Source organism: Taeniopygia guttata, chromosome 20 (genome assembly GCF_048771995.1).
Source record: "Taeniopygia guttata chromosome 20, bTaeGut7.mat, whole genome shotgun sequence".
NCBI lineage: Eukaryota > Metazoa > Chordata > Aves > Passeriformes > Estrildidae > Taeniopygia > Taeniopygia guttata.
The window spans coordinates 2,365,739-2,390,940 of NC_133045.1; the positions used below are offsets into that span (position 1 = coordinate 2,365,739).

The 25,202-nt window shown below is 46.4% G+C and overlaps 1 protein-coding gene across 1 annotated transcript; it reads left to right on the top strand.

Annotated features, from left to right (window-relative positions):
• Window positions 1-1,805: 1,805 nt before the first annotated feature.
• Window positions 1,806-24,790, top strand: FAM83C (family with sequence similarity 83 member C). Its single transcript, XM_030288988.4, has 4 exons — window positions 1,806-2,614; window positions 9,574-9,741; window positions 13,693-13,817; window positions 23,630-24,790. Exons 1-4 carry the CDS (start codon window positions 2,060-2,062, stop codon window positions 24,558-24,560), a joined length of 1,779 nt encoding a protein of 592 aa, XP_030144848.4. The 5' UTR covers window positions 1,806-2,059; the 3' UTR covers window positions 24,561-24,790.
• The last annotated feature ends 412 nt before the right edge of the window (window positions 24,791-25,202 follow it).

Consider the following 25,202-nt stretch of genomic DNA (forward strand, 5'->3'; position numbering starts at 1 on the left):
AGTGCCAGTTAGAGCCCTCTTGCCAGACAGCAGGAACAGGTCACCTCTCATCTAATTTTAGAAGTCTGTGTGGTAAACCTCTGTCACTGACTCGGGCAGCCCGAGCTCCAGCTGTCAGTGGGGGGAGATAAGAGCTTCCCAAGCACATTTCATCCAACCTGTTCCAGGTGTCTGCTGCAGGGTGAGGTAACTGACTCCTGGAAGTCTCTGCCTCTCCCCATCAACCCCGAAGGAGCCCAGCTTGACAGGCTGGACTGGAGATGTTTACATGGTGTGTGCTTTCATGTGCTGAGGACCATGAGAAATTACCAGAGGAGAGCAGATCATTACCAAACAGTGCAAATCCCTTTACAAATCCCCTTTACAGAATCAGCAGCAGAAAATATGTATTTGATTAATTTTTTTTAAAATTCACACTCTTTTCAGCTCTTTAGGAAGGCAAAAAGTAGGATGATGGTACGCTGTTACCACCCTGCAAAGCAGCTCCAGAAAAACACCCACCACATTACAGCTCCTTCCCTTTGTTACTTCCCCAAACTTCCTTACACTGCATTGGCTGTTCACTTCATATTTTAAGTTATTCTTTAAGCTGTTCTAATGTTTACTTTCACCTGTAACACTTCTGTGCCAGCAGCTTTGTTACAGTTTTGTCCCATCCATACTTTGCCCTTGCTACTGCATCACAGCCAAATGGCAGCTAACTTCTGTTTTCTGATTCAATCAGTGCAATGTTCTTGCCATTTGCAGTCCTGCTGAGGCTTCATCCAGACTTCAGGCATCCAGAGACTAGACAGCTAATCCAAACTAATCATCCCACTCATCTGTAGTCCGTGGAGAGTGACAGTCTTTCGGGAACATGATTCATCCCAGCTGACTTAGAGCCTGGTGTCTGGATGTGCTGGTTCACACTCAGGCATGGCCATCCCTACTCCATTGACTATTGCCCCATGATTATTCCAGGGCACACATTTAGCTTTTACATTACTTAATTTAATTGAATCTCAGGGGATTTTGTAGATAAAAGGCCAATTGATTACATCAACTCTCCAGCCAGTTTTCCATTCCCTGGTTGCCTGTGTGGTGTTCAGTAGCTCCAGGGTGAGCTGATCTCTGCTCCTCTGCAGTTCTTCACACGTTGTGTTCTGTGGTGTGTTCCTACACAGTGCCTTAATTCACATAGCAATGTCTGCCTGTACTGTTCCTCCAAAAATGACTCCATTATGCTTTTGGGAAGCTGGAATTAAGTAATCCTCAATGAGCAGCATGTGGCAGTATCATCAGTCACACAGCACCAGACTCCTAAGGCTGAACGTCCTTGAAGGATTTCCAGGGAGATGCTAAATGAGCATGTGAAATATTGCTCTTCTCGCCTGCAGCATCTAATGACCAAGATTCCTGCTGTGATTCTGACAAACACCATAACTCTGTGTGTCAAGAAATCAACTGTTCTGGCTTCTCTGCCAGATGCTGGTGTAGCAGAGCCAGGCTCCCAAGAAATGCTAAGGAGGAGCATTATCTGTGGCTCAGGGATGAGTAAGTTTCTCTGCTGAGTCTGATTATCCACTTGGGATATTTGTGTTTCGTTATAACTGACACTAAGCAGCATGTTTGATTTGGAACAAATTTCAAGCAGGAACAAGTTCCAGCATCTGCATTTCTACTGCGAGCACAGTGAGGGACAAAACAGGTTAGAACCTGCTAGGCCAAGGGTGGGGACCTCTCTAGGGATGGGAAGGGAAGGGGAGAACAGTACATTAATCAGTTACAAGGAAAAGGAAGGAGCAGCTTGAAGAGCTGATATTCTTCCCCTTGCAAAAGGACATCAGGTGCCCGGTACCAGGTGCGTGTCTGGGGCAGCCGGGTGAGGGAGCTGGGGAAAGCTGGCTCCTCCCCCGGAGTGCGAGGCTGTACCTGGTGATTAAGGATTTGAGCTTATGCTGAGTCCTGAAGGAACCTGTTGGGTGGAGCTGAGGAGTGCAGGAGGGGCAGAAAAGACGTGAAGACAGACACAGGACAAATCCAGCAGGAGAGACACCTCTCAGCATCAGCAGTTCCAGTCATGTTCAACTACCTAGCAGTGGAGGTGAGGCCCCAGCTCCCCCGCAGCTATGGGAGCCAGCAAGGGGTGTCTGGGCCACTGAAGAGCCGCCTGGAGCAGCTGAGGAAGCCGTGGTGGAGGGAGCCCACCCCGCTGGTGCTCCAGCACAGCGAGACAGCCAGGCTGGCCATCGACGCCTTTCTGGAGCAGGGGGAGCGGGGCTACCTGAGCGCCATCACCGAGGAGAGGGAGCTGCCGTTCCTTTCCACCTTGGACATGGAGTACATCAGCCGTCAGAGGAACCAAAGCTTCCCAGACCCCAGTGCAATGAAAGACAAAGAAGCTGACCCTGGTGATGCAGACACTGGAGACAGGTTCTCCCTGAACTCTGAACTGACATCGGGCACCTACTTTCCCCTCATGTCTGACGTGCACCCTCCGGAGCTGGAGCTGGGATGGCCAGGGACGCCTCTCCTCACGGTGTCTGGCCAGACTCAGGCCACTGTGATTTTCCAAAGAAACAAAACGAACAGCATTAAGGATTTGGTCCGGTCTCTGATCAGCCGGGCACGGACGGTACGTACAGAGCTGTGTCCCTCGAGGGGAGCCTTGTGCCGCAGTGCCCGGGGCTGGTGGCTGCTCCCACACCTGTAACCACACGCTCCATGCTGTCACTGCTCTCTACATGTCTGGCATGCTGTGATTGCTTTTTCTGCAGCAGACCTGTAGCTGCTCCTGCTCTTTTCCTTTCTTGTCATTTCTTTCTGCCTGGGATTTCATGTCATCCAGGCAGTGCCCCTGCAGCTCTCTGTATCCATATCTGCAGGGGTGCAGAGCAGTCCCAGAGCCCAGTGGGGTCCGTGGCAAGGGCCTGCAGTGTCCCTGGCTGTGTGTCACAGCCATCCCTCCTCCCTCTGCATGGCCGGGGCTCTTCTCCAGCCCTGGACATCATTTTAAGCTGGACAAGACAATACCACTGGTGAGCTGCAGTCACAGAGAAAATCTCAGAATGGTTTGTGTTGGAAGGAACCTTAAGGACCATCTCATTCCATGCCCTGCCCTGGGCAGGGACACCTTCCACTAGCCCAGGTTGCTCCAAGCCCTGTCCAAACTGTCCTTGGACACTACCAGGGATGGGGCAGCTTCTCTGGGCAACCTGGGCCAGAACCTCACCACATATTACCTGAGTAAATTTGTGGCACTGAAAATCCCTGCCAGTGGTTTGAATTAAGTTAGAATCCTGTCTCCTAGGTTTGATGTCTGTGCCTCCCCAGGGATGAGTAAGATCAGCCCATTTTGCCCCATTGCAGTTTCTGGTGTGTTATTACAACCCTCGGATGCAATAAAAACTGGATGATTACAGTGCCTGCCTACCAAGCACAATGCTGGCTTGAATTTATTCATTCAGTTATGCAGCTTGTTGTTTCTTTCTCTTTGCCACTGTACTCTGTGTGAAAGCAGCAGCTCAGAAACTATCTCAGACACATTTTCAGCTTTTTGTCGTCTTCATGGTTCTTTTCAGCTGTTTCACATCAATCTTCTTTTGTAGTATTTGTGTTGAGATATTGAGGAAACATGTAGAGCAAAGTTCATTTTAACCAGTCAGTTTCTGGCAGTTTCCCTTATCACTCCAGTAATTTCCTATTTAACTTCAGTCACTCCTTACATTCATTGTTGTTTGTGTAAAAGCTGGAGATAAGGAATCACCTGGATCACTGCAGCTCAAGTGTGATCTTCTATAACCCTCAGCAGAGCGGAGCAAATTAATTTATGTGTTCCCAGCAGCTCAGATTGCTGCAGAGCATTAAAACATCTTTAAAGAGCCACATATCAGTGAAGTTTGGGTGTGATATGAGGTGAATGGGGATCTTTTTTCTTTTGCCCAAAGGACCATTTTGCCACACAAGCTGCTGCTCAGTTGTAAGCGGCCCTTGCTTAATGCCTGAACTTCCACTGCATCTTGTAGGCAGTTACAGGAAGTTTTGGTCCAGGAAATAAGTGGCAAAAAGCTTTGTTTGTCCTTGCAGGCAGCTGATTTATGGTAGTTTAAATGATCTGAAAAGTTCTGTGATATTGACCCTATCCTTGTCAGCAATGGGGATTAAGGCACAGTCATGGTAGAATGCACAGAGTAAATTACTACCAAGAAGTGTCTTCCCATCACTCAGCACGTGTCCCGGATCTTCAGTGATATTATGATCCTTTAAGCCACAGGAAAAACATCTTGCTGCTTTCTCAGTTCACAGGAACTTCTCAGTTGCTGCGGGCAAGTTGCCTGGGCAGTGGCTGCTTTATTGTACTTTCAGTACAGTCTGAGCTTTTTGCTTTCTTTGCTTGGGTTGACAAAGCCCTGACAATCTTCTGCCCTTCATGTTTGAGTTGGGGGTTTTCCACAGTGTTTTTTACTGTTGTGTGAAATGTGAGAATGAGTTTTTAAGTATCTTACTGATTTATTACTGGTATTCTACTGGCTTCTGGGTTAGCAGCTCTGGCCAGTGCTTCCCATGATTGATGGCAATTCTAGCTCATTCACAACCCCAGTTATACATATTTAAGTATTTACTGAGTCATTTTGTTTAACAAACCATTCAAAAGAATGTTACTTATGTGTCTTAATGACAAAAGAAAAACCAGAGTTAAAAACTTCCTTTGCTTGAAGTGCCATATGAACCATTTGAAGAACCACCTGGTGTTTCGGTTTGCAGCTGCTGTTTCTACATTTCCAGTATTTTTGCCACTAGACTTTTAGCTGTTGTCATCAATCCCTCTTTTAGAGAGTTTCTCCTCCCATGGGGGATACAGTGCTGGTGTGGTGTGGGAAAGATGTTGAGAACCCCAACTGCTTTTCCCAGGTCCTGTAGACAGGGAGGTGTGTGTCTTGAAAGGCTGTTTGCTTCTTCCTGGTAGACTCACACAGAACAACATCAGCTGACATCTCTTGCAACAGCATATTTGTGCTGACAAATTAGCAAAAGGAGCATTTGCTTCATAGGTATCTTTTGCTGTGAGGTTGGTCTTTCGCCTTTGCTGTGTTTAACCAGCTCTCTTTGAAGACAGATGTTCAGATTTGAGCTTTTCTCTTTGCAGACATAAGAAGATGCAGCACAGCCACACCTTTGCCTTCATTTGATAATACTGTTAAAATTTTGCCCTTGCTGGATGAGCTTCAATCTGGTTTGAACTGTCCGTGCTGCTTCTTTCACCCCTCTTGTGCCCCTTGGACTCTGGCTGTGCACTCGTGTCTGTGCCTGGTGGGAGAGGGTCCCTGTTGGTCCCCAGGGAAGCAAGAGATCAAATGGCACCACTGCAGTAATGACCCAAAGCACACTGCTATTGGCAAATACCAGTAAAACCAGCTGTGCTGGTTAGAAACCAGACAGATGGCAAACCCCAGTGGGGATCTGGTAAGTGCTGTAATTTCTAAAGTGATGACTCCAGTAATTGCTGAATTGTGAGTTTCCAGAAGTGGGTTTGGAAATGTCATGGTTTAACCCTACAATAGCAAGGTGTGAATTTTTTTAAAGCCTGTGGGGCAGCTGTGTCTCTGACATCCTGACCTGCCAAGGCCAAGCCATGGGCTCAGAGGTCATGATGAACATGGTGAGGAGAAGGGATGCCCCAAGCCAGCCTTACAGCCCCACACCACTGAAACAGAGGGGCTGGAGACACTGACACAGGCTTAGGTTTGTATGGCCCCATTGGCTTGATTGATTTAAAATGTGAGACATGAGCTGAGTTGGGAGCCTGAATTGCAGATGGTACTTGGATACTCAACTCCCACTGTTTTAGGGGGTTTGAGGGGAAAAAACTTCCAGGGTCTTCTTCCCCCAAAATTTCTTGGCTTTGGGGTTGATCTGATGTTATTATAAGAGCTGCCTGCTTTGATTTCCAAAAGGATCTGCTAATCTCAGTGCCCTTATGGATACCAACTTGGTATCCATATAAAGAGCAGCCCCACATGGGCATCTTCCCCTTTAGGGAGGGCACAGCCTCTCCTCTGTCCCCCCTGCAGCACACGCTGGGTCTGTCCTTGTGCCCAGCACCGGCTGTGCAGTGAAGGAAGGTGTGAGCAGAGCTGCAGCCTGCTCCACCTCCTGCCCAAGCCCAGACCCGCTTTGGAAAGCCTGAGTGTGACTGTCAGGGCTCCACCCAGCTTGCAAAAGCTGGCCCTGCTGCCTGGGGCTCCTGCAGCCTGGCACCTGCATCCCGCCTGGGCATCGCTGCCACGGCGACTCTGTGCCATGTGCTGCTGCCCGCTCAGCCCCATCCCTCTCACGCTGAGCACTGAGGCACTGGCAGTGCTGCTTTGGGGCAAGGATCAACCTGAATTGTGGCAACCAGCCCTGCCAAAGCCTGCAAGCACTGGTAGAGGAAAGCAAGTAGTGTGGACCTCCTGTGCACATTGGGTCCAGGCCTTGCCCCTCAACATGTGGGACCTGGGGACAAAGGAGCTTCTGTCTTCCTTGACTCCATCACACTAACTTCCCAAGCAGACAGACTACCCCAGGACATACCTGCCTCAAACCTAAGCTTGAGATGAGCTTGAATATCATGAGGTGAAGTTGGCTGAGAGGGATTTGCTGGAGGCTTTACACAAGGTCTGGGCCATCATTTTTTCATGGTGCTTCATCATCAGAGGATGTGTGACCCGTTAAAGAATTTGGCTAAATTGCAGTTGGCCTTTGCCTGGAGGACAGTGTGGAGAGATGTGGCAAAGTCCTTTTATACTTTGGGTCTCCGTGGTACCTTGTGCTGATAGACCAGCAGTAACATTAATCTGTGAGGCTGAAGATGCTTCTCAGTGCTTGCAGAGCTCCTCCAGGGCTGACTCTGCTCTCCACGAGAGACGGGCATATTTCAAGAGGGGAGAAGTTTGCCAAACCCTTCTAAGGCTTCTGGGAAGACAGCACTGGCAAGGGCTACAGAAGAGGTGCCTTTGGAGTCAGGTTCTAGAGCCTCTATCTCCTGGGGCCAGGGTGAGAGGATTGACATGTGGTTTTGGCCTGGATGGCAGGAATGATTTTTAGCTCTTGACAGCTGCCTTGTGTCCCACATGGATGTCTGGGATCACACCATCCTCTGGGAAGATTCTTCCCCAAACCCTGCTGTGGTGAGCTGGGCCTGGGGCCTCCTGCAAGATGTTGAGGACCAATGACAGTATGTTGGGCATCATCACAGAGATGGGTTTTGGGGACAAAACAGAGCCCACGATATCTTGTCCATCTGCAAAAGGGCTCAATCCCCAAGGGAGCAGAAATCAGCCTTCTGGCATTGTTGTCCTCTCCACTGTGGCTCTGTGCAAAGGTCTCTCCCTGGCCTGTACAGGCTGAGTGCAGCCAGCTCCCCGAGCAGCAGACAGAGCTGGAGAGCACAGGGAAGGTCAGGGACCCTGTGCTGCCCATGACTGCTCTGAGGCCATGAGTGCGAACCTGGAAAGAGGCAATTTATTAATGAAAACAGAGCAGAGGAGCTACTGGGCAGTGAACAATCCGGGTCAGTGTGGCAGTCTGGAGCACAAATCCAAGGACACTTAAACTTGTAGCTCCTCTCCTCTTTTCTGAAGCTATTCCTGACCAGCCCCATGCCATGATTGCAATTTCCCTTGTTCCTATTTAAGCTTGAATCACTGCACAATGTAAAAGCTGACCTCACAGCCATCCTCTGCATTTAACTCTTGGTTTGAAGAGGAGCAGGTGAACAGCAGTGGCAGAGGAAGGCTCAGCCTGCAGGGGTGAGATCCACCAGGTGATTTGGGCTATGGACAGTTGCATTTGTGGCCATGCACATAACACAGGCAGCCGAGGTGTTGGAACACAGGCTCCCTCCTCGTGGGGCCGTGATGGCAGCAGGACTGACTGGGCTTTCTGTGTCAGGTGTGGTGCAGGGCATGAACACTGAGAAGCAGAATAGGCTATTGAAGCTCCACTCAATTTAGTGGGTTTCAAATCATCTTTATTTGGGCATTCTCTGGCAGGTGCAGAAACACAAATCAGGGTTATACACCCAACTTACAAGCACCAGTTACCTTACTCACTATGATATGGTAAAGACTGGGACTAAAGTACTTGGGCAGTAGTTCCACTATTTTTTTTCAGCTTTTGAAAATAAATTTGGCTGATGGTAAATCCTCCCCTACCCTTTTCCATCCTGTGATGTGTTCCCAATCATGAGGTGCTTTGCACCCTTAGGTGCAGTGACAAATTATCCTGCTCAGCAAGTGCTCTCCTGTCTGTTCCTTCCTTCTCCAAGGTGTCCCCCTGACCCTGACAGTGACAGCCAGCAGATGATCCCAACAGTCACTTCCTCATCCAAATAAGGGCTCCCTCAGTGTTGTCTGCTGGAAACTTCATTCGGTGAGGACCAGAGCAACAGGGTCTCCAATCCCATCTGAATCTATTTATGGCTGATTTCCCCTGATGCATTGTTCTTGTTGCAGGTCATTTGAATTGTCTGGTCCTGGGCCAACTCACTTGTAGTAGCTGCTTGTCATGACTTACCTTCTGTTTTCTGTGTTTTCGTTCCAGTTTTTGGAGAATTCGTGTAGCCATGACATTCTGCTGCCTCCCACTCCATCTCCAGTGCAATGGCTTGCCATGGTTTTTTTCAACCTCATTCTTTAAAGAACTGGCATTTCTCTTTAAAATTCTTTTCCTATTTAAAACCCCTTCCTTGAAGACCTTATCTTTATTGAGATACATACATGTTTATTTTTTAATAATCTTAGTGTTATTCCTTCTTCCTCTTGTCGGGTTTCATGCCCATCACGTGCATCCCTGGCTGCATGAGCAGGAGTTCTGCCAGCAGGGAAAGGGAAGGGATCCTTTCCACACACATTATTCTCTGATTTTGTCTAGGCTATTGGAGGTTCACTCAAATTTAGTGGGTTTTGAGTCATCTTTATTTGGGCATTCTCTGGCAGGTGCAGAAACACAAATCAGGGTTATACACCCAAATTAAGAGCACCAGTTACCTTATTCACTATGAACAGGATCTAATCTTCACTAGGATCTAATCATGAAACAAGGATTTGCAATTTATCATAATACCTTCTCCCTCCCCAGTGTGTCCATCCTGAAAAAAATTTGTACTTTTTCATATTAATCTGCCAGTCATGTAGAGTCAATCTTGCTGATTGAACAATGATTTTGCTCAGTCTCAGCTCTTGTTTATATGCTTTATTCTTGGCATATTTTCTTAAGGTAACACATACTTGTTGCACCAGTGAAATTCAGAGTTTGTGCATGTGTTACCCTTTCAGCTATTCCTTTCTGCAAGTAGCAGATGAGACAGGAGGTACCCAGGTGGGGATTGCCTTCAAACTTATTAAAATTTGATTTTAGCTGCCACAGGGGGGTAAGGGCTGTTAAACACAAAAGTCCAGAATCATATCCATTCAGGTGGCCACGGGGTCTCAGTAACTCAGGAGGTTTGAATAGTTTAAAGCACATAGTTTAAAGCACAGTTCACTTGGGCATGAGATTTCAACATTCTCTTGTGTTTCTTTCCCCCCCCCACACCTCTTTTCTCCTGGCCAGGTGATAGCAATTGTGATGGATCTGTTTACAGACATGGAAATCCTGTGTGACCTGCTGGAGGCCTCAAGCAGACGGCACATCCCCGTTTACCTGATCCTGGATGAAGAGTACTTGAAGCATTTTGTGGAAATGTGCAATAAAATGGCTCTTACTCAGGACAGCTTCCCAGTAAGTTTTCAGTCACACACTGGATATGATAAACAGGTCTTTGAATTGATAAAAACAATGTACCCTGTGTTCTGTTCCCCCTGCCTGGTCCCTAGGACTCATCCCTTCTCCCCAGAATCTATCCCTTCTCTCCCTGTCCCAGGCTAAGAAACCAAGGCTGTTTGCTCTAGGAAATTGAGATCTGTCTGGAAGCACAGAGGAAGGCATGCAGGAGCCTACTAGTCCCATGTATTGATGTTTTGTGCTCCTCATTTCAGTTTTCCATGCAGGGAGTGTGAAGCTGGGGCCAATGGGGGATGCAGTGAGTTGCTGAACACTTTGCTGGGCTGATGAAGAGGGAGGCCTGGAAATTTAGTTCATGTGAACCTCATCTGAACATTGCAAGGGAAGGAACACAATCCCTGCTCTAGGACACAGAATTGCAAGACTTAAATTGCTCATAGTTCAGATCCCTGAGCTCAGTGATTTAAATTCTGCCCAGAGCTGCTACAGGGTATAAGTTGGGAGGGCAAGGGAAGCAGTGAGTCCCCTCAGATGTCCTGATGCAAACCCCATCACTTCCTTCTGCTGAACCCACAGGTTAAAAATCTCATGTTAAGATCTGCTTTAGGCTTTGCAATTCAGTCGTGGGTCCATGATTTGGATTTATGAAAAACCCAATTCCTGCTCAGTGGGTGCCCATCACTCAGCATGTGGTGCCCAGAGCAGATAAACAGTAAAAATGAATGTGATAGTGTCATAAGTTCTCTTGGGAACTTGCAGATTCAGAGATGCACCCCAGTATCCTGCTGATCCCCATTTCCACCTATCGATGGAAGTTGGTTTTTTTGTTGTCATTTGTTATTCCTGTAAGGCCAGCAGTGCTGGCTGTGCTTCTTCCCTAGGTGTGCAGGATTCCCTGGAGCACTGACTCCTCCACTCCAGCCACCAGTTTCATGGGTTTTCCATTCATTTTTGTGGTGAGCACTTGGAAATTTTACAGGTAGCTCAAAAGGGACAATGTAAAAATAATAAAATGTCTTAATTTCCCCTAATTTTTAACCTGTCTACAGAAGGGTTAATTTACAGACGCCTCTTTAGAGAAGCACTCAGTCCTCTGGTCCAGTTGAAAAGGTTGGACTTGATGACCTTGAATGTATTTCCAACCTAAATGATTCTGTGATTCTTCCACTGTGCTGGAGAAGCTCTGTCCTGTCTTGCTTCTCACAAGCCAGACCCATTTCATCCTCACTCTTGAGATGGCAGCTCTTGGAAAACTGCTCCGTGCTGGGACAGGTTTACTTCCATAAATAGCTTCCACACTGAAGTGACCTGGTGCATTCAGATGAATTCCATCTCTCCAAAATATATTTTATTGCTTCTTGTCCAAGAGGTGGCCATTTTAAAAATTAAAATTAGAATGAGTTTATATCTGTGGAGATGTCTATGTCTCTTTGTTATGCCTGATGTCATGTCATGTGCTTGAGTGGGTAATTAACACTTGCCTCCCCATTCCATGACTCACTAGCAGCTCTCCATCTGAAGTGTCTCCTACACTGATGCACCTGTGCAGTCCATTACCTGCAGGCTGAATACACATCTCTGTGGAATGAGGGTACATATTTTATTCCTGCCTCCGAGTTGTGACAGGATGTGGCAGTAAATCTCCATTTCGAATCATTGGTGACAATTTGGGCTTGAATGGGGAATTTGGGGTAATTGCTCCTCCAGCATGTTATGAAAACAACATGTGAGTCTGCTGTTGGCAAATTCCAGTGCTGAGCATCAGAAAATCCTGTGTGGAGCATTGGCAGCAGAGAGAGCAGAAGCCTTAACTTGGAGTTTTCAAACATCTCTCTGCTGAACCTGGAGCTACGTTTGGATGGAGCAAGAGTAGTACCAGGGTGTCTTTACTGCAAGACTACAGGATTCTCATCTTGTTGGGATTATTCAGGGTCTGGATTGACAAGAGGAAGAAGATGATGATGAAAATGAACCAGATATCAGAAACTCACCCAGCCTTGGAAAGGATAAAGGGAGTGGTGACAAATTTATGGAATTTACCTGAAGTTGTTTTAGTTTCCCCAGGAAGGAGGTTTGGGGGGAGGAAGCCACTCACAGTGAAAACCAGTATTACTAAAACTTCACAAGTGGAAGAAAAAATCCCTGTGTTGACTGGCCACAGGATAAGGTGAAGATCTCACCAAGTATCCAGTGTTATCTTGGTCTGAATCAGCAACTTGTGGTGTAATTTCAGAGGATCAGAGGTTAATGCAAGTTGGCAGGGACCTTAGGATGTCATCAAGGCCAGCCTCCCACTCAAAACAGTGTCCACTGTTAGGTCACTTACCCAGTCTCATCTGGCAGATCTCCAAGTGAGGAGACCACACAGTCTCTCTGGGCAAATTGTTCCAATGCACAACTGTCATTATGGGGAAAAGGTTCCTCCCTTCTCATACATGGCAGATGAGGATATGTTCTGGGACATGAAAAGCCAGCAAGTGAAAGCCACAGTGTCAAAATTCTGATGCTTCAGCTCTGTACTAGCTAGAGGTTTCCATGAACACAAGAGAAGACTGGACCAGCACTTGGAGAAGAGATCATGGTGGGCTGCCTACTGAGACAAGGCACAAGAAGCTCAGGAAAACCCCCCGAGCAGAAAACAGGGTCTGCAGCAATATTAGGGGCAGCATCATAAATGATTGCCTCTCCCTGCTGTCCCCAGCTGCCATTGCCTGTGCAGGAGAGAGCCTGGACAGGCTCTGGCCAGGAGCAGATTTGCTGCTGCTGCTGCTGCTGTGCAGCCCTGGAGGGTGGTGGTGCTCCTGGTGCTCGTCCCTTGCCTGTGCCTGGCCAGAAATCCGCTGAGTGGCAGAGGGGCAGTGCCACATTCCCTGAGCACCCACCTCTGCCAGGAGCAAATGGCCTGACCCGAACCAGCTGCTGAAGGGCTTTGGCTGTGGCTGGGCTGATGCTCGGCAGGAATGAGCTGCCAACAGAGGGTCTGCCTGGTCAAGCTCAGGTGGTGACAGCTCCTGCTGTCCCACAGGTGTGACAGGTACCAGGGGAGCTGGCCTGGAGGGCAGGAAGGGATGACCTGGCAGCCCTGAGGAGGTGTAGCCTTAGGGATGTTTATTTACACGCCAGATGTTTTGTTTGGCACTCTATCACACAGAGCAGGTCAGTAACAGTTTCCAGTGACTGTTCTGCTCTTCTGCCTTCCTCACCTGAGGGGCAAATAACTTTTATTACAGGCAAATGCCTTGCATTATGAAAGAGGCTCCCAATGGATACCAAGAGCCATATTCCCCAGTTTATTCTGGGCAGTTGGTTTTACAAGTCAGCGTTGTATCAGAGAAGTATTTGCAGTGGAGCATCAGGTCTGCTTCAACTGAGTATAGCAGCTGAACATGTTAATATAATTTTAAAATTTACTGATAAAAGGAATTCCTTAAAATGTAGATATTTCTCTCTCTAAGTCTTTTTTCATTGGGTGATGTTTTAATTTTAAGACTGTAATTGTATAAAATCAGAGCAGCGCACTCTATTGATTAGAATCTAGCTAGTTGTTATGCATCAACATTTACTTAATGCAGAGCCATCAGCTAGCTGGATATCATTAATATTGGAATATTAATGATATTGAATATCATTAATAATCTGGAAGAAATTGGATAGTTTTACATACATCAGAAATGATCCGTAGGCTCATAGGATTCTTCAAAGTTTTTTTTCAAACTAGAGTTTGCATTCAAGTGCAACTTGTTAATTTTTGCTGGTTTTTATCCTGTAGAAGCAGGCAGTGTGACAAAATATTTGGTATGGAGGAACTAAGAAATGCTTAATGCCTTGCTGAGTTCTAGCTCTCAGTGCAGAGCATCAGCTTGAGGGAGTCCAGCAGTGGTGCACAAGGGAACATCTCAGTTCAGCTCAGTACATGGCCCCTTACCAACTCTCCTGCTTTGGTTTCAGAACATGCGCATAAGATGCCTGAGTGGAGACACGTACTACAGCAAAGCTGGCAAGAAATTTGCAGGCCAGGTTCTGGAGAAGTTTGTCCTGGTTGATTGTGACCAAGTCCTTGCTGGTACATACAGGTAAGAAAATACAGAAACTACTGTGGCAGAGACTGGTGACACTGAGGAAATATTTCTTACCAAAATACTGAATAATGTAGCTCCAGGTGCTGCATGCTGGTTCAACAGCTACCCAGCATTCACTTCAGTCAGTGTTTCACAGTTTTCCAAGCCTCCATCTTATCCACCCTCCCTGCCCTTTTCTTACCTGAAGTGAAGAGCTCAAACTTTTTAGAAGTCTCTCCTCATACAGCGGCTGCTGCATCCCTCAGCCTTTTTCATTCTGTTTTTCTGCACCCTCTGTGACCTCACTGCCTCCTTCTTGAGGTGCAAAGACAAGAACTGCATGTGGCCCCCCTGATACACTGCACTGAAGTGTTCAAGAGGGGTAAAAGATGCCCAGACTCTGGTTTGTGACTGTGGCCCTTGCTGGTAGGGATAAATACTCACTGGATGTTTTAGTTGCCATGGCACTCTGAGCTGATGGTGTCAGACAACTTCCTGAGCGGTTCCAGGATCAGCATCATACAGATAATTTCCCCCTATGGATACACAACATTTTCCTTTACTGAAGTTCATCTGCCACATATTTGTCCACTCGCTCAGTGAGATTCCTCTGGATTTGCTCACCTTCAGTGAGGTATCCAACCACCTGAAGGACCTGAGGATCACCTGCAAACTGGGGAATTTCACTGCACCCCCTCCATGCCTGAGGGCATCCATGTGCTAAGTGGTTCCCTCACCAAACTCCAGCGGGTTGGTGAGCTGGGCTTGGCTTTGCCCTGTTGTCCTTTTCCAAGAGTCTGTGCTTCTCCATGCTAGCAGGAAGCTTGTTCTTCACAGCAAGCTCTGCATACCCCGGGGCAGAGGGCAGCTCCAGGAGTGCGTGGAGAGTACAGAGAGGGCTCTGAACGCCTCAAGCCTGCATTCAGAGCCCTCTCTGTAAGGTGGGACCATATGGGAAACCTCTGGTGGTGCTGATAGAGAGGAGTGAAACACATCTCAGTGTCACCAGCACCGTGATGGATGTAGGAAGTCCAGTGAGGTTCTCAGCTACGGCCTTGCCATTGCCCTTTTGACACCCAGGCCTCAAATGAGCCCACTGATTCCTTGACTGCCAGTACAGCATTTGTGAACAACATACAGCCCCAGTCATCCTGGGCATTTTTGGTCTGTTCCCTTTCAACTCTTTTTGACCGATTGCTGCATTTTTACATAGTTACCTTTCTTGAAACTGAGCCTTGACATGCTGCATTTATTGAGTTTGCTCTCCACTAAAGAATTAAAATTGTGTTGTGATCATTCTTACAAACGGGTTCTTCCACTTCTGCCTCTGGAACCAAGTCTTATGCCCCATTCCAGACCACATCCTGAATCACATCTTTTCTTGTGGGTCAAACAATTTAGACTAGTTAATTCTGGCATGTAATCATTTATTGCTTCCAAAAAGTTTTTCTCCATGGTTCATCCCAGTGAAGCATTAGCCTGTATGTGTACAAATGGATGAAATCTCCCCCTGTTGCTGCCCATCCTAATTTTGCAGCCCCTGTGATCTCAGTTAACATTGTTCCCCACAGTTCTGATCAGAGGCTCAGGACTACTGTTCTTGTCCTGTATTTTTATTACTAGACTCTATTTAGTTACTTTTCTACCTGCAGATCCTTCCCACAGTATTTTCACACTGTTGAACATTAAATTATCCTTCACAAACAGTGCAGCTCATCAGGACAGCCTGCTCTGTGAATTTGTTGTCCTGGTGTCCTGGTTTAGGGCAAATTTGGGAGAAATACTTTTATTCTCCTTCCACCAGATCTCCTTGAACATTGCTCTCCCTCTCCCTTTCTCTCAGTTTCCATCTGTGTGAGCACATGCTGGACCCTGAGGCTACCAGTGTCCTCATCAGTGCTGTAGCTTCAAGCTGCACCTTCTGCTCTGGTGTTGATTTCATCATCTCCCAAGAGTGGAGGTCTCACCTCATCAAACTCTGGCAAAATGAATGAAAAATGGGAGTACATGGTTGAAACTGCTTGTGTCAAATATCTAAACAACATGGAGAGCAGTGTCTGGTGGCATTTTTACCATACTAAGACATTTTAAAAAAATTGAGTGAGTCACTGCTTGGAAACACAGGATGCTAGAATCATAGAATGGGTTAGGTGGGAAAGCCCTTTAAGAGCCTTGAGTCCAACTGTTCCCTCAGCACTGCTGAGCCCACAACCAGCCCATGTCACATATACTTGTCTTTTAAATCCCTCTATCCATCTCCGTTGGCTGCAGGGGCAGGCATTACATAACTCATCAGGAACACTCATTTTTGGATGACTAAATCTGAGCATGTGTCAGCTGGATTGAACTGCACAGCTGGAGGAACATCTGATCTCCCTGTGGCCCAGAGTCAAGGTATTGCTTAAAATGCAGGTGCAGCTCTCTGGGTCAGTTCGCCCCTGTGCTGTTAAGGTCAGGGGCTGGGGGCTGTCATGTGCTCCCTTTCTACAATCTCTGCAGAGCTGAAACTTCTGGAATTATGGAAGATGGTATTTCAGTTGAATAGGGTCTTACATCTGATTCTGTGCTGTGCCAGTAAGCACAGGATGTTCTGGACTAACAGAAACAGTCTCTTCTTGAGGATTTTGTTCACTTGTCAGAAACACTTTCACAGCAGAAAATCAGGATGTCTGCTTCTGGTGTAGTGCAACCTGTATAGGAGATATTTAGATTACCATCCCTGCAGATGGAAAGCCAGATGCAAAGGATGAGAAAATTGCTTTACTGAGTAAAACAAAGATCCAGGGTGGAACCAGGGTTGTCTCAGGATGACACAGGGACAAGGGTAGAAGTGTTCTTACCCAGCAGCAGGCTTTACAGTTCAGCAAAGCTGTATGCAAGGATCAGAGGTTTCAGAATGCTGGGGGTTTATGTTGTACGTGCTTCTCTATGTTCAGTTTGCTATAGGACACTCCTTCCCACCATGCCTGGCCTCCGTGATACCCTCTGGCAATGGGTTATGCAGTTTATGTTTTGTGTGAAGAAGTGGTCTGTGGTGTTTACAGTAGACATACTGCCAAATAATTATATTTAATGTCCCCAAATTGCCACAACCTGGGCACAGGAAATCACTGCTTCCCATTTACTTTCTTGACTGCATCCATGATTTTGTCCTTCTCCATTATAATCCCTCATGTGAACCATCTCTTCTCCAGGTGAAGTATCCTTGGCTTTTCAGTCATTTCTTGTATCCAGAGTTTGAATTTATTGACATTTAATTGTCAATCATTTTGTAACAATTCCTCCCCTTACCATAAGATCCTCTTGCAGCTTCTGTTTATCCAGTTTTCTTTTGATCCACAATAATATTGTCATGAGGTCTGACATGGACAGTTTCTACATTTTTTTAGTACTTTCCTCAACATGATGAACAGCATGGATCCCAGCACAAACCTTGTGGGTTTCTGGTGGGTAAATGAAACCCACTGCTAGTGTTTGTGTCTTTAATCAACTGCTACTTGTTGGGAAGACCTTCCTTTGTATGTACTCCATGATCGCTTAATTTTTCTAACAACAAAAATTGTCTTTGCTGAATGACCATGTCAAAATCTCTTTGAAAGTTCAAGTTTGATACATCAAGCACATCTGTGTGCTTGCTGCCTCCCTTAAAGATCTGCAAGAGGCTTTTGAGGTATGGCTTCCTTCCATAAAAACATGCTGAGTCTTCAGCATTATGATTATAGCTATTTATGCATCTAATAATTTTACTCCCTATTTGCTTCTACCAGTTTGTTCAGTATGGAAATAGGAGTGGCTGGGTTGTAGTTTTCCAGGAGCTCTTTAAAAGGTTCAGATTTAAAACTTTCCATTCCTCTGCTACTATGTTCAATATTAAATGATAGGTTATTCCCTGGTTTATAATTTGAAAATCGCTGACTTCCAGTTTATGAAGGCGTTTTGCTTTAATATTTTCATTTAATGTCCTTTTAACTATGATGAGATTTTCTGATTATTTAAAATGTCTTTATTTTGATAGGTACATTTTCTCTGAGACTCTAACATAGCATCTTTAAACAATCTTCTTGCTGCCTCAAGCATTTAACCTTTTTGATTGCTCTTTTAAATTTCTTTTTAATAGCATTCCTCACTTTCTCTTTGAAGTTAAGCATTACTGTTGTAGATTATTTTGGTCCTGAAAGAATATTTGATATGGCTAGGTCATGGTTATTTTTTGCTGAGTGGCCTTCCCAAAGAAACTCTATGAACTGGTAGTGTTATTTCTCCTTTTGTTAGCTTTCTGGTTAGTTTTTCCAAAAAGTGGTCATTTATAATGTCTAAAATGCACTTTTGGCAACTCTCCTCATTGTGGCCCCCATTCAACCTGGCAGGATCTCCCTTTATCCTCTACTTTCTGCCTTCTTCGTCTCGTAGCACCCCCTCAATGTGGCTTATTTACCATCAGCACTGGTCAGAAAGTTCCCAGTACAGACACCATGCACTTTTCCAAACACAGCTTTATTTGTTCAGATGTTCTCCAATGATTCTAATTCCTTACCCAAGTGTCACTGATTTCCATCCTGTCCTTTTATCAGAATACAGTTTTCTTGCATCTGTTTTTAAAGTGAAGTGGGTGATCCCTGACTGTGTGATCTTCTACACATCCCAGCTTTGGTCTGTAGCAATCCACAGCACCCTGCTATTGGATTACTCCAGCCTGGCAGCTCTGCAATGAGGAGATGAGCAATGAAGAAAAGGATCCAAATATGCAGAAATAGTGTAACTGTCCCTCTGCTCTCACAGGTTTTATTCATTCATACGACAAGAACCACATGGAGCTGTGCCAGGGCAGGTCAGGCTGAGATCAGGGAAAGGCTCTTCCCCAGAGGTGCTGGCACTGCCCAGGCTCCCCAGGGGATGGGCACAGCCCCAAAGCTGCCAGAGCTCCAGGAGCGTTGGGACAGCGCTGCCAGGGGTGCCCAGGGTGGGGCTGTTGGGGGGTCTGTGCAGGGACAGGGGTTGGATTGCATGGTCCCAGTGGGTCCCTTCTAGCTCAGGATGTTCTGTAATTCTATGATTCTCTAATTTGTTCTGATAAATATATGAGCATAAATTTAAAAATGCTGCCAATTGGTACACATCAAGCACATTTTTGCAGCATTTTCTAAATATGGAAGGCAAGCTCACAGCTCTTATCTTAAACAAATGTAGGCAAATTAGGTTAGACCCTTGAACTCTTATGTGTACAGTGATTAAATGCTTATACATTACATTTTTTCTAAATGAAGGACAAAAAATAGATTGAGGTATTTAGGCAAAGCAATAATCTAAAATCTTAAATGTAATTAAATATATAGCTATTTAGGTTTATTCTGCTAGGGTGTTTATTTGAGCACTTAAGATATTTACTGTTTCAGCAGGTGAGAAGAACCCAAGGGCCAATAGTAGCTAGAGCTAAACAGGATCTTGAACAGGAAAGATAGACTAGAACCAGAGAAAAGAACTGGTATTATTGTCAGCCTGAAAGGGAGTCATGTGGCTGTTGGAGTTGCCTTAGAGGAGATTAAATTTTTCTGCTGAAAATGACAGATGGTCACGGTATCTGTGTGTGTCCTGCCATGGGCACAGAGAGGAAGGAGCCCAGTGTTTGCTACAGGGAGAAACTCAAGATTTGGGGTTGAAGCTGACACAGCAGATGAAACTGAAAAATGAGAGGTGAAAGTTTACAAGAGTACAAAAGCTTCCACATATGGCTTCAGGAGAAATACAACTGAAGTACAGAAGTGTTTGGCAATGGACAGATAAAGTTACGTGGGTTTGAAGCTAAAGGAGTTCCAGGAAGCCTGGAATTTCTTTCAAAGAAAGGTGCTTATACTCACAGGTATCCATGGCCCAAGCAAGAGGAATGAGCTTTGAAGAGGGATTTTTAGATCTAGCTGGATGAGGACTCACCTCAGGAAAGAAATTCTAATGAAGCAGGAAGGGAGTGTGTGAGGAGTGGGAAGCACAGTGCATCAGCAAGGGGACTCCAGGGACACACGCAGCAATGCAGTGACATTGCCAGGAGGTGAGTGATGTACAGCCTGGCTGGGCACACGAAACAGGGAGGAGCAAGTCCTCGGGTGTGTAAATAAAAAGTGAATCCAGGAGAAAGAGACAAGGTCTGCTGCTAGAAGGATGAATAAGAAATAAGAGATAACAGACATAGGTGCCCAATTAGTTGAATACATTACACTGGTTTTGATCAAAACAAAGATGAAAATAAAGGAATGGAAATTATTTCAAGTGTGTTGGGAGCAAGCTAAAAGAGCTTGCTGCAATAAAGGCAGGTTGTTGTTACCTTATCAAAGAAAATGTTACTTGAAATGAAAGGTCTAGTAATGAGTGTTATGTGGTAGATGCATTTAGCTATGAGCAAAAACAAAACACACAAGTTTGTGTTGACATATGAAAAGAAAAGAATGGCTTTGTGACAGCCCAAGTGACAGAAGAGCAATAAAAATACGTTTGAGAAACTGTTGAAAGAAGAAAAAAATCTTTTGCTACAGATTGGTATCTCGTGTGTTGGAAAGAGCTGAAGCAGGGAGGCTGAATGTGGAGATGCGGAGTCACCTGTTCAAAGAGCTGAGGAAAGGCAAAGGCCACCGTGACCCCAAAGCAGAGCGGTACAGGGGCGCGCAGGGAACTAATCCGGGTGTCGAAAGTGCTGCTGAGCCGATCTGTGGAATATCGCGGGGCACATTCGGTCAGAGCCCGGAGCTGAGGCTGCACCTCCATCTCCCGGCAGAGCGCTGAGCTGCACCGCTCCCGGACAGGGAAAGCAGGCAGGGAGGGATCCTGTCCTGCAGCCATCCTCTCCCACACTCCTTCGTGACCTAGGGGATCTCGAACTGCTGTGGGCAGCACTTTGCTATAGGAAAATATAATGTCAGGAAAGCCCTACCGCTCTTAGAAGCTCCTATGATATGATCTTTTAGCATCCAGGGTGGGCTGCAGCAGGAGGAGCTCCAAAGCCCAGGTGGGTGTTGTGTTGTGTTGTGCCTCTTCCTGTCTGTATTAGATTTTTAACCTGTGAACTTCATCCACTGCCTCATTTTTATACCAGAAATCATTCCCTGGCTATGCCAGTCAGGGAAGAAAAGACCTTTATCAGTTTATAGCGATGGGAATAGCCATGGCTGGCAAGACCACATTGTCCCATCCTGGAAACCTGTGCTGTGGCGAGGAGGGCTGTGCCACCAGGGGATTTGGATGATTCCTTCCAGGTCTTGTCACGGCCCAGAGTGAGCAGGACCCCATTGGATCAGCATGGGAAACTGGGACATAGGAATGCCCAAACTGGGGTAAGAGGCATCAGTGGAGCCAGGAAATGCCCTGGGACAGATCCTTTGACAATGTCAAACCATGAAATCTCCCCTGTCTGAACCACTGGGTTTCTTCAAAGAACTCTCAGGGCTTTTTGAGAGATAACATTCCTTTGCCAAAGCTGCCTTTCCTATTATCTCCTATTTCCTATATGGCCATTAATTGTATTCCTTAGAAGAGTCTCTACTAATCTGTGTATATACACAACTTATGTCTATCTGATTTGTAAGACTTAATTGTCTAGAACATTAAAAACATTATATCACATTAGCATCCTGCCACTCTCCTGATAGCCAGAGCCCTTTCAAGTGGGAGACAGCACAGCCTGGTTAGGAGCTAAGCTATTTAATCCTGGCATTCACTGGGTGCTCTTATGTTGATGATCCCTGCTCCTGCCCAGTCACTGATATTTCCTCTGTTGATGTTTTCTAATCTCATCTACAGAGATCTCTACAGGAGACTGATCCTCCCTTGTATTCTGTGTACAGGGGGCTCAGGGCAGCCCAAACTCCTATACAATAAAGGGATGCAGAGGAATTACCTGAACACTCCTGTTGCACATGGGCCATGTGCCTCAAAAAGAGCTGCATATTTCTTCTTTCCCCTTTTGTAATGTATGACCCAACCTTTTTCAAAGATGGTCTCTCTGGGCTTTGGAGCTTCTCCTCTGTCATTTACCCATCCCAGGTAGTTTCTGCTTCGGCTTTTTCACCCTAATATCTCTATGAAGGGATGCATTTGCTTTGAGCCTCCAGCATGGTATTTCTGATTACTCTTCATGCCACCCACAAAGATATTTTTTGGTTTTTTACCACTTTTCCATTCTTATTTAATTTATCTGATATGATATGAAGCAGCAGAGTATTTTTTCCATATTATGTTTCTGTTTGGGGTGTGATTGCTGAGTGTAAACATACCAAACACCAGTCTGACTTAAAACAACTGTAGAGTGCTCAGGGACTGGTCAGGAGGTGGGTTTCCTATAGAAATTCCCAAATAGCTTTCTTGTGAGCTAAACATTGATGAGGTCCCAAAACACAGTGCCAGTATCTTGTCCTGAAATGACATTTATTTGAGAATGTAACCCTCCATGACAATTGCTTTCCTGGAGCTCCTGTCATTTTACCCATTTCAGAATCAGTGTCTTGCTCTAGCAGCCAATAACACAGCCCTCAGCTGGTACTGCCACCTCTGAAAATTCTGGTTTATTTGACACATTTAGTGTGCTGGTCTGGTCTGACTACAGCAAGAATACAAAATCAGCTGATGACTGAGATAAACAGGAGCCTGGGGATCCCACTCTGAAGAAGAACTTCCCTGCTTAATCAGGAAAAGGAAGATTAGGAGAATGTGGTTACAATCTGTGGCTATACTGGAGAAGAGCTAATTAGGTTACGGTTTGGGCACAAAAAAGAGGTAGGATTAAATGGATGAGGAAAATTTGCAGAGTCACAATTAATGGAAGTTTTTCCCCAGCTAGGGCCAAACCAGTTTGGTTTTAAGGTAGAATATGACAAGCTCCCAGAAAAGATCCCAAAACACTTAACTGAAGGCAGGGACTGGACTTGCTGAGCCACGACTTAGCTTCTATTGCATTTGGGAATCCCACAGCAATACTTACAGCAAACCACCAGCCTGCCTGTCCTGAGGTATTCCTGTGGGTTCTGGAGACCTCCACTCCTCAAGGCAGTTCCTCATTTCCTGCCTGCCCAAGCAGCTCCTACAAGCCCATCATGGATATCAGGACATGAGAACACAACGGGGGAGATGCTGGGGATTTACAAAAGATTTTCAATAGTACAGCCAGGATGAAAACAATCCCCCCTATTGGCTGGACAATGCCCTTACCTACATATAGGACCAAAAGTCAGATGGACTGTTCTATCTCACCCCCCAAAATGTATGGTTCATCTCACACCTGTAACCCTGCCCTGAAGCATCAGGTGTCTGTGACCCCATTGGCCCAAATCTTGTTCCAGCCCACCTTGAAGCCCCCTGATAAGGGGTCTCTGAGGGGCCAGACGCCCTCTTGGAACTTCCACCCTCTCCTGGAGCATCCTCTTGTCTCCCTCTACCCCTTGTCTCTCCCCTCCCCCTTTCCCTCAGGCCCTGCCACGTGCTGCATCTGGCAGCTCCAAGCAAGACCTTTCACCCTCTCTAATAAACCAAATATTCTCAGATCAGCCTTCAGAGATCTCTCGTCTCCATTCACCAAAGCCATCCTGGAGTCCAGTATCCCCACACTGCCAAAGTGAGGGAAGAGCAGGGACCCTGAGCAGAAATCAAGCAACCACTTTAGGGCTGTTCTTTTGTACTTATTGATGAGCACTTTCATCTCCATGAGCAATCTCCCACCTGCCTACTCAGAGAAAGTTGTAACAACACAAATAGGGTAGCACTCCATCACTGGAATGGGAAAATCCATGCTAGGCATTTTGGCACTCTGTGAACTGAAGTTAACATGTGTTTTGTTTCTTTTCCTGTAGTTTCACTTGGCTTTGCAGCCAAGTCCACACTGGCCTGGTGACCCACTTCCGCGGGCAAATTGTTGCAGAGTTTGAGAAGGAATTCCGGTACTTGTACGCCGAGTCCAGAGCAGTGACCAGCTTCTGTGTGCCAGATCCAGGGACATGCCTCTCTTCTTGGAATACCTCAAAAGTGGACAACTGTCTACTAAAACCCACTCAGGGGAATGATACTGAGACCCTGAGCCCCTCCAGCAGCCTTTCCAATGCGAGCATCAGGAGCATAAAAGTGTCTCCCTTTATGAAAAACTCCAGCTGCAGTGCACACCAGGAAAAGCAAGATTCCAGCTCTGATTCTGGCAATAAGAAGGGGAAGGAGGACACATTCCTGAAGCCCACTTGCCCTAAACAGCAAGAAGAACCACCAGACTCAGCAAACAGTCCTCCAAATAAACCCACCCCAGCCTTGTATCCCAAATCAAACCTCATAACAGCAAGGACATTCCTGCAACCAGAGCCTTCCTCCAATAAACCCAGTAACCAGGGGGACACTAAGGCCAACAGCAGCCACTGCTCCCCGCCGAGAGTGGGGCAGCTGCTGCAGTCCCTGTCAGAGGGCACCAGCAGCAATGGGTCCAGCCTGAAGCAGAGAGCACCTGTGGCCACCTCTGGGGAGCTGCCAGCTGAAAATGAGAATGTGTTTTATGGCGTGGAAAAGAGACAGAGCCCTGAACATGGCCATTTTGACCTTTTCTCCCCATACAACCACCTCAAACGGGATAAAAAGTCCGTAGTGCCTTGCTATGACAAGTTCCCAGAGGATGTGCTGCTGGAAAAGAACAGCGCGTACGGGGCGGAGAAGAGAATGACTCTGGGGCACAGCAAGCTGGACCTGATCACCAAGTACAACAAACTGAAATCCAAACACATACACAGCCGGTTCGAACTCTGACCGGGGCCTCCAGCTGGCCTCTGCTCTGATTTTTCAGGGGTTGCTGTTCCCTGCCAATCATCATGCCTGGGGCTTGGAATCAAAACATTAGTCTTGTTTCTGTTAAAAGGTGTTTAATCTATGTACATGACTGATTCAGATGAGATTAGCAACTGCAGCTCAAATTTTCAATTACATTATTGTGGCAGGAGGGAGAAAAGCACATAAATATAATTCACATTCCTTTTGCACGTTTGGGAAAGAACTATTTCCCCTTAAACTCACAGCAAAGCCATTGCTACACCCGGAAAATGCCACTGAGGTCTTCAGGGTGAGCCCTGGTTCTCTCCATGCTGAGCAATTCCTCTCCCTGCAGCCATATGGTGCAAATGAAATGGGCATCACAGGGGGATGTGAAAAATAAAGGAGTTGTTCTGCTGGAACAAACTGTGTTGGGTCCTGGTGGAGGGGTGAGCACTGAGTGTGGCCAGCACCCCGCCGTGCTGAGCCGTGCCAGGGCAGGAGGGGACAGGGACATGTCTGGGCACACGTTTGGCATCTGCAGACAGCTGACATTGTCACATCAGTGGTTGTCAGCACAGGGATGGGATGGGGGCTGCTCCGGGGGCACACCTGGACACTGGTGGCAGCTGATACAGGTGC

Coding starts and splice junctions, on each gene's coding strand:
- FAM83C (XM_030288988.4), top strand. CDS start 2,060: ATGTTCAACTACCTAGCAGTGGAGGTGAGGCCCCAGCTCCCCCGCAGC. Junction 9,742..13,692: donor TTACTCAGGACAGCTTCCCA/GTAAGTTTTCAG, acceptor CTTTGGTTTCAG/AACATGCGCATAAGATGCCT. Junction 13,818..23,629: donor GTCCTTGCTGGTACATACAG/GTAAGAAAATAC, acceptor CTTTTCCTGTAG/TTTCACTTGGCTTTGCAGCC.